General features: G+C 30.5%; 1 protein-coding gene across 1 annotated transcript; it reads right to left on the reverse strand.

The window, feature by feature from the left end:
- Nucleotides 1-271: 271 nt before the first annotated feature.
- Nucleotides 272-4,272, reverse strand: LOC130461388 (protein FAR1-RELATED SEQUENCE 5-like). Its single transcript, XM_056829476.1, has 5 exons — nucleotides 3,777-4,272; nucleotides 2,704-3,133; nucleotides 1,689-2,259; nucleotides 1,001-1,284; nucleotides 272-635 (listed from the first exon to the last, which is right to left on the reverse strand). Exons 1-5 carry the CDS (start codon nucleotides 4,270-4,272, stop codon nucleotides 272-274), a joined length of 2,145 nt encoding a protein of 714 aa, XP_056685454.1.
- Nucleotides 4,273-9,110: the final 4,838 nt, after the last annotated feature.

Here is a 9,110-nt window from a genome sequence, read left to right on the forward strand (position 1 = left end):
ACTAATTGATAGTAAAAGTTCACTAATTGTTAGAAAAAGTTAACTAATTGATGAAAAAATTAATTAATAGATGGTACAAGTAAACTAATTGATGAATAAAGTTAACTAATTGTACAACAAACTAACTGAAGTGAATACAAAACTAGGTAACTTAATAGTATAACTAATTCATGGAAAAAACTAACTAATTGATAGAAAAAGTTCACTAATTGATAGAAAAAGTTCACTAATTGATAGTGTATGTAAAAATGCAATTAGTTAAGAGCATTAACTAACCTGATTCTTCGAAGTTCCTACAAGTGCATTTAATGGAATTTGTTGTTGGATCAAATGCTACATAATGGGCAGTATGTTCAGGCCAAGATTCATGTTGCACTTTGTAACCAAAGAAATTTCCATTGATGTAGTTGACATTTGAGATGCAACCCATTGCATACTTGAATTCTTTTTCAAAATCTCTAAACAATGTAAGTGTGTAAACATTTGCCGCATGTTTTATCATTCCGACCATTGGAAAATCAGATTTAGGCAAAGCATTTCCACAATCATATTCATTTTGATCTTCTTGATATCTCCAACGATCCACTGTTGCTCCAAAAATGTGAAAGAATTCTGTTAGTGAAGTGATTTGTTCCCTTTAAATCCAATTGCATTGTTAGTGCTCTCACTCCTGTGTAACAAGATTGAATTAGTTAAACATTCTATTTAATTAGTTAAGCAGGTACAGGAATTAGTTAAGCAAACAAAGGAACTAGTTAAGAAGGTGAAACATTTAGTTAAACATTTTGTTTAATTAGTTAATCTTTCTGATTAATTAGTTAAGCAGGCAAAGGAATTAGTTAAGTAGATGAAACAATTAGTTAAACATTGTGAAGTATTCAAAGCAATTAGTGAAGTATTCATAGTAATTAGTGAAGTATTCATAGCAATTAGTGAATTATTCTGAGCAATTAGTTTAGCATTAAAATAATTAGTGGACTTCTTTTATTTAAGCATTTACCTTTGTGAAGACAATATTGCAGCTGAGAAAAAATCTTTGTTCAAAGCTGTACACCATTTTTCTTTTATTGTATAGAGATTTGTAAACCAATCATGATCTTGAAGGTTATACTTAGTAATCATGTCAAACCAAGTGGTTTCAAATTCTTCTTCATTGTAACAACGATATAAGCACTTCTTGAATGTGTCTTTGAATGTATTGTCAGCTTTTAAGTCTCCAAATCTTGACACGGCATTCTTTTGTAAGTGCCATAAGCATAATCTATGTCTTGTATTAGGAAATACCTGCAATTTTTTTGATGAATGATGTATTAGTTAAGAATTTAAACTATATAGTTAAGTCGGAACAGAATTTTGTATTAGTTAGGAATCTGAAAATGATGCAAAAAGTTAACTAATTCATGCAAAAAGTTAACTAATTCATGCAAAAAGGTAACTAATATATTATTAAAACAAAAGTTAACTAGTTCATGCAAAAACTTATCTAATTCATTGCAAAAGTTAACTAATTGATTCAAAAAGATAACTAATGTATGTAATAGGATAACTAATTGATGGAAAAAGTAACTGATGAATGGATATCAATTTAGTTAAACTTTTCAACTCATTAGTTAAAGACCAGTAGCAAATAGTTAACAATTTTTAGCAATTAGTTAACTATAAAACCCAAATAGTTAATACACTCTTACTTGTTCAATAGCATTTGCCATTGCTTGATCTTGATCTGTAAAGATAGTTATAGGTGCTTTGCCTCCCATAGAGTCCAGAAATGTTTCCAATAGCCACACAAAAGTGTGTGTCTTCTCATCAGCAATAAAAGCACAACCAAACATCACATTACTCCAATGGTTGTTGACACCTAAAAATGGCGCACAAACTAAATTGTATTTGTTTGTTCTGAAAGTTGTGTCAAAGACACAGACATCACCATATACGTCATAATCTTCTTGCATCATTCCATCCCTCCAAAACATGCTTATTACTTGGTTTGCCTCGTTCACCTTTACTCGAAAATAAAAGTTTGGATCTTCTTCTCCTCTCTTAATTAACATGTTCACAACTGCTTGTGTATCTTTTCCTTCTAGTCTTTTCATTTTCAATCTACTTGTGAAATTCATGTGGTCAACTAATGTGTGTCCAACCACCCTTGCGTCGCCAGCTTCATTACACATATATCTATAGGAATCTGCTGGTGTTATTCCTGATAGTGTGAGTCCTTCAATTACTTTTCCCTTTTCTTCATCAATTTTTCTTTGTGATCTGGAAATGATGCAAAACGTTAACTAATTGTTGTAAAAAGTTAACTAATATATGCAAAAAGTTAACTATTTGTTGTAAAAGGTAAATAACTAATATATTATTAAAATAAAAGTTACCTAATTCATGCAAAAACGTAACTAATTGATTGAAAAAGTTAACTAATTGATGAAAAAGTTAATTTATGGTTTTAGGAAGTAAGTAATTGAGGTAAAAAGTAAACTAATTGATGCAAAACGTTAACTAAATGTTTTAAAAAGTTAACTAATGCATGGAAAAGGTTAACTAATTTATGAAAAAAGTTAAGTAATTGATGGAAAAAAGGTAAGTAACTGTTTGATCTAGTTTATTATTAAAACAAAATTATTTAAACGCTTAAGTAATTAATGTCAAAGCCTAACTAAATATATTTAATGGTTAACTAATTACTTGTATTTTGTTTTGTACCTTTCAAAGTTTTGCAGTGACTCTCTTGTTAAGGCATGATTGTGTTCTATAACATGATGAAAGACTATAAACTTTCCATCCTTTTGTAACTTCAATCGTATAGATGCGTTGCACCCTGTTCTAGTAAGGTTTTGCTGCCTTGCGTTCTTTGACTGCTCTTTCTGTTTGCTCTCACTTGATACAGTTGCTTCTTCTTTCTTTGTGTTCTTTGTGTTTTCCTTTCTCTTTCCTTCCTTTGAACAACAAAAGTATCTTTCCTTTATCTCTCCCGTTTTTTGATCTCTCCTTAATGTGTTTTTTCTTATTGAAAATCCAAGAAGTATTGAATGTTTGTCATAAAGTTCATATAGTTCATCTACAGTGCCAGTATATCCAGTCAAAGGTCCTCTAATATCATCCTCTGTTAAATCGTTCCAAATATCTTTTGAACCTGTAAAATGAACAAAAGTAATAATTAACAAAAGAAACTAATTAGTTACATAATTCAGGAAATTAGTTAACCAATTGAACTAATTGAGAGAACAAGTTAACTAATTGATGATAAAAGTTAACTAATTAAGGGAACAACTTAACTAATTGATGGTACAAGTTAACTAATTAAGGGAACAACTTAATTAATTGATGGTACAAGTTAACTAATTGATGATAAAAGTTAACTAATTGATGATAAAAGTTAACTAATTGCTTCAAAAAGTTAACTATTTGGTGGAAAAGGTTAACTAGTTGCTTCAAAAAGTTAACTATTTGGTGGAAAAGGTTACCTAATTGATGGTAATGGTTAACTTAGTGAAAAATGAAATTTGAAAAGTAGCTTTAAAAAAAATTAGTTTAGTATTGATATTATTTAGTTAAGTTCTTAAAGAAATCAGTGATTTATTTAAATTAAAAGTTCCTTTATATATTATTTAGTTTATTATCCAATTAGTTAACTATTTTGACCAGTTAGTGATTCTTTCAAAGCAATTAGTTAACCGATTTGTTTAGTTTTTTTGCCGCTTAGTTAATTGCACAATCTAATTAGTTACGACAAGTAATCAATTAGTTAACTATATTCATTAAATTAATTTTAAAACCTGAAAAATAAGCTGATGTTGTTTCTCCTGTTGTTGCAGAACTTGTTTCAGATGTGTTTTCCTTTGTTCCAGAACTTGTTTCAGTAGTTACTTGCTGCAATGTTGTAAAAGCCCTTTGATTAGGGTTATCAAATTGCGCAGAAGGTTGAAATCGAGAAGGAGGATGAAGATCGCTTTGATAATGGTTATCAAAACGGGCAGGAGGTTGAAATCGAGGAGGAGGATGTAGGTCGCTTTGGTTAGGGTTATCAAATCGCGCAGGAGGTTGAAAACGAGGAGGAGGATGACAGTCGCGAGGTTGAAAAATCGGTGGTGGTAGAAATCGAGGATGTTGAAGGTGGCGAGGTTGAAAATTCGGTGGTGTTAGAAATCGAGGAGAATGTTGAAGGTGGCGAGGTTGAAAACTCGGTGGTTGAAATTGTGGCGGAAACATCTGTGTTGGTTGTTGAAATTGTGGCGGAAATAATGGTGGTGGTGGTTGAAAGCCGTCGGCCATGTCTGATTTGAAAGTTGTCGGCGGTGATTGTGGCGGAAATATCGGTATTGGTGGTTGAAATTGCTCATAGCCGCCGTCGCCCATGCCGGATCTGAAAGTTGTTGGCGGCGATTGCGGCGGAGCAAGCTGAATAATTTCGCAAAATTAGATTAGGGTTTGAGAAAGGATGTCGCTGTTGTGAAGAAGGAAGGAGGAAGGAGGAAGGAGGAAGGGAGAGAAAGAAATATGAGATTTCGTATTTATGTGGCGCGTGAAGCCCACGCGCGCGTGGGGGAGTCAGCGGACTGACAGGCGCGTGGCCGTCAGGCCGCCTGACAGAAAACGCGCTGATACTTTCTCATTTTCCTCCTTGTAGGGGGTTAAAGTACGTTGAAAGGCAAGTAGTCAAAATATTATAAACGCCATAATAAAGAACTTTAATTTTGGGTTTCATAACAATAAAACTCAATACCTTGTCCAAATTATAACAATAACTTGGTGCGATTTCAATTTAAAATGGAAAAATAGAGTTTTCATGGAGATTTACTTTATTACAATTATTGCCACTAAATAAATAACACACAGAGACACTAATAAAAAAAGGATTCTCAACACTTATTGGGCATTATGCTATTATATACGAAATAATTAAATAAGCCTCTAAAAAAGTTCAAAGAAACATGCAATTATAAGTCTATAAAAATGGAGTACAAAAAACATTACTAGAAGAAAATCTTATGGAAATTTTAAAAAAAATCTTTTTGAAGAAAAATAACACTATAATTTTTGTTTCTGTAAAAGCAAAATCATGAATCTTATAGAAACAACCATTTTTTTTTTAAAGTAAACTGATGAAGAAAATACGACTTGTTAGGGAAAAAGGAAAAAAAGTGAAGAATTTAGAGAATTAACAAATGACAAGTAAAAGACGAAAAAATTCATATTCAATGTCCTCTTAGGATTTTTCGAACCAAAACAACCTATGTAGCATTATCAATAAGCAACCATTTTGCTACAGGTATATTTCATTATCATTATTGTAAGTTAATTACACATATATTAATTATTTTAAGTGCAATTAATTACCTCAAAATCAGTTTAACCATTTTTTATAAAAATAAAACCGGGGTTCCTTTAGACCCTTATAGGACCATATATATATGGACGCCTCTGACTGTGGCGTGTCGTTCACGTGCTTTTTTTTAATTGGAAAATTTGTCAAAATAGGCCTTTTATATGTTTGACTTTGCGAGAAAAAAAATCTTTTATATTTTTCTAAATTTGGCAATTTCATACGTAGTACCTTATTATTTTTATTGTTTTTGCAACAAACAACCTTTGTTACCTTTTATTGTGATTTTTTTTTTTAATTGTCGTGCTAGCTAACATCATTATAATCTTACATTTAGATAATAAGTAGAATTAATGTTGAGGCCTAAAACTAGTTAGAAGGAATTCCAACATGTCAGAGATCAAGGAATACATAACTCTAATATGCTTCTCAAAGATTGCTATAAGAATTCCAATAATATGTTAAAGGGATGCAAGAGAAAACCAATCATCTAGTTAATGGGTAAGTTGGATTAGGAGGATGGTATACTATGCAAAGGGTTTTAGCAAAAGGGAAGGGCTGAAGAGCTTTGACGGGATCATAATGCTATATGTAATTAAGATAATCTAATTCATAGGGGTCTAGTAGAAGTGAGTAGCATAATTGATTAACCAAGTAGACTTACATAAATTTAAAGTTGATCATGAAAAAGACACATTTGTTTAATTTGGAAATAAAGGTATGTTTCTGCTACATGCTAGATACGTGTAATTCCATGAGTATTCCTTGTTGACGTGTCATGACATGCACCCACAAGAGAAAGTAAAACATGATAATGAGAACTTAATTCACCATGCATACCATATACAAACATATGCCAAGGTTTGTGCTTATATATTTACATTCATGTAAGGTCATAACTAGTGGGAAGTTACACCTTACCCAGAACCTCTTCCTCCTACTTACATGAACATGGTTGGTAGGACTAGCAAAAAGAAGAGGGCAAAGGAACAAGAGGAAGGTCATGATAAACATAAGAGAGGCAATCAAAACAAAATAATAAGTTCAGTTCCTTTATGACTTCCATGTGAATCTTGAATGATTTTAACACAATAAAATAAAATCATCTTCCAATAAAATATTTCAAATGTTGTTTCTCGCAAAAAACAATAAAAAAATTACGGTTAGAAATTGCCAAAAAATTATAAAAGGCTATTTCTCGCAAAGTCAAACATATAAAACGTTTGTTTTGGCAAATTTTCCAAGAAAAAAAAACGCCCGTAATCGACACGTCATAATAAACGCCGGAAGGTCAACCCCTGAAAATGAACTAACCATGTTTCGCACAATTTTTTTTAAAAGGTCTGAATTTGTCAGAAATTTCATAAAAGATTATTTCTCACAAAAGTAGACCTATAAATTTTTTTTTTTTAAATTGCGAATCTAAAATTAGTTTAACTTAGTTATTTAGAAGATTGAATATGTATTAGCCAATGATCATCATTTTAGCTAATACCGTACCGGCCTAGTGTCCTACATATTCACACGATTTCTAGTCTAGTCAATATTCAGAATAACAGAAAGGTAGTCCACATTTTGAAGATTATATTTGACTAAAGAAAGAAAACAAAAAAATTTGAGTCTGAGTGTAACGATGTTACAAATGCATAAATGTTACTATTTGTGTTGGGTTACAAATAGAGAGATAACATAATGAATTTAATAGTGAAAGTTAAGTCAAAGAAGAATCCATGAGGTGTTGCCGTGTTGGTGGGAGAGTTGTTGATAAGTTACCTTTGAACTTTGACATCATACACTCGAGTATTCAATTTTTCATAGCATGGCCAATAATTTTAAATAGTTTATGCAAGAATCAATAGGGTTGATAACTATTTAGGTGTAAAGAAGATTGTTGCAAGGTAGACGTGATTTGATCACATATGTTGAACAAATCTTTAAAACTTTAACCAACTAAGTTAGTTGACATTCATATTAACAAAGGTAATTACGAGATTTATCAGATTTCATGGCAATAATACGTCTTACTAACTATATTCTTCGTATATGATTTAAACTTATCTTACTCGGAACAAATTGTATATAAAATTCCTCGTAAGGTTTAGACTGTCCAACACTTAGAGCAAGACATCAACTTCCTTAGAGGAAACTAATCAAAATAATCGTTCATAAAAAGGTATCCTAGATGTTCCTGCTTTTCCACGGTTAAACCTTTAGCACATACTGAGAACCACCACCAAATACTTCCAAGTAGACCACAAAGTCTTTCTCACTCCACCAAATATAGAGTTGTAGTTTGTAGATGGTGAATACCCTTTCTTTTTTATTAGGTATGGTTAATAGTCTTAATACCTTGTAGTTTGTAGATTGGTGGATACCATTTCTCATTTTACTCAATTTGGTAAGATTCAGCTCTAGTCCGACCACTTTAATTTGTTCCTTAATTTTTTTTTTTTTTAAAGTGAGAACTAAAAGATAAAAAGTAGGTTGAAATCCAATATCCGGTAGTGGTAGGTTAAGTGAAAGTTTTGAAGGTAATTTCTGACAACAAAAATGTTACTGCGTAGTTTTCGTAAAAAATTACAGAGTAACAATTATGACATGTCCCGTGGTCAGGATGTAACCAAACAATTCATCACCCAATGTTCATTTTGTGACCCCCATAGTAGGGAAAAAGTTTTTAAACTGAGCCCCTGTTCTTTTTGGCTTAATTTCAGTTTCAGAACTTATTTGGCAGTTCAGTTCAGTTCAGTTTAGTCCAGTTCAGTTCAGTTCAGTCCAGTTCAGTTCACTTCAGTTTAATTCAGTTTAATTCAATTCAATTTAACTTAACAATAATAATAATAATAATAATAACAGTAATAATAATAATTATAATAATAATATTATTATTATTATTATTATTATTATTACTTATATTATTATTTATATTATATTACTTATCATTTATATTTATATTATTATATTACTTATTATTTACATTTATATTATTATTATTATTTATAAATAATTATTTATTATTAATTAATATAATTTATTATTTATAATATATTATTATTTTTATTAATTAATTACTGATTATTAGTTATTAATTACTAGTATTTAGTTATTAGTTATTAATTATGAATTATTATTATTAATATTAATATTTACCATTTATTATAATTATTTAGTAATCAATTACATATTATTATTATTTATTATTTAGTTATTTAGTTATTAATTATTATTTAGTTATTAATTAACATTTTTTATTATTATTTTGTAACTAACTAGTTATTATTTATTATTTATTATTTATTTCGGTAATATTCTGTTAAGTTAAGTTAAGTTCAGGAGCATTCAGTTTAGTTCAGTTCAATTCAGTTCAGCTCTAAAGAACAGGGCCTGACACAAGAAGGGCCGCCTTATAATCGTCACCCAAATTTTGGGTATAAAAACAATTGGAAAATTCTCTATGGTAGTATTATACTTTTGCAAATGTCCCAAAGCTAGTACATGTATTAGCAGGTCCGGACACATGAGTAAGCAAACGAATCAACCGAACACTTTATCATCAATGTTCGATAATCATCAACAGGCTCAACCGAGCAAAGAAATTAGAAAACAGTAGATTTCCCAAGGCTATTTCATACATACTCCAAAAGAAAATGCACTAAGCCCAACACAACAATAATCAGCTATTAGGTAACAAAATTGCCGAACTTAGGTAACAAAATTCCGGCTAAAAGATAATCTGAAAAATGAATCACTCCACGAGTTTCTGCTAAAGAATAAAAGCAGGTTAAAA

The sequence above is a fragment of the Spinacia oleracea genome, chromosome 5 (genome assembly GCF_020520425.1).
Source record: "Spinacia oleracea cultivar Varoflay chromosome 5, BTI_SOV_V1, whole genome shotgun sequence".
NCBI classification, from domain to species: domain Eukaryota; kingdom Viridiplantae; phylum Streptophyta; class Magnoliopsida; order Caryophyllales; family Amaranthaceae; genus Spinacia; species Spinacia oleracea.

What these genes read in the sequence shown, in the direction of transcription:
- LOC130461388 (XM_056829476.1), bottom strand. Translation starts at nt 4,272, where the DNA reads ATGGCCGACGGCTTTCAACCACCACCACCATTATTTCCGCCACAATTT. An exon ending in AACATCAGCTTATTTTTCAG is followed by an intron (nt 3,134 to 3,776) that starts GTTTTAAAATTA and finishes TTCATTTTACAG; the next exon opens with GTTCAAAAGATATTTGGAAC. An exon ending in GCAATATTGTCTTCACAAAG is followed by an intron (nt 636 to 1,000) that starts GTAAATGCTTAA and finishes TTGGATTTAAAG; the next exon opens with GGAACAAATCACTTCACTAA.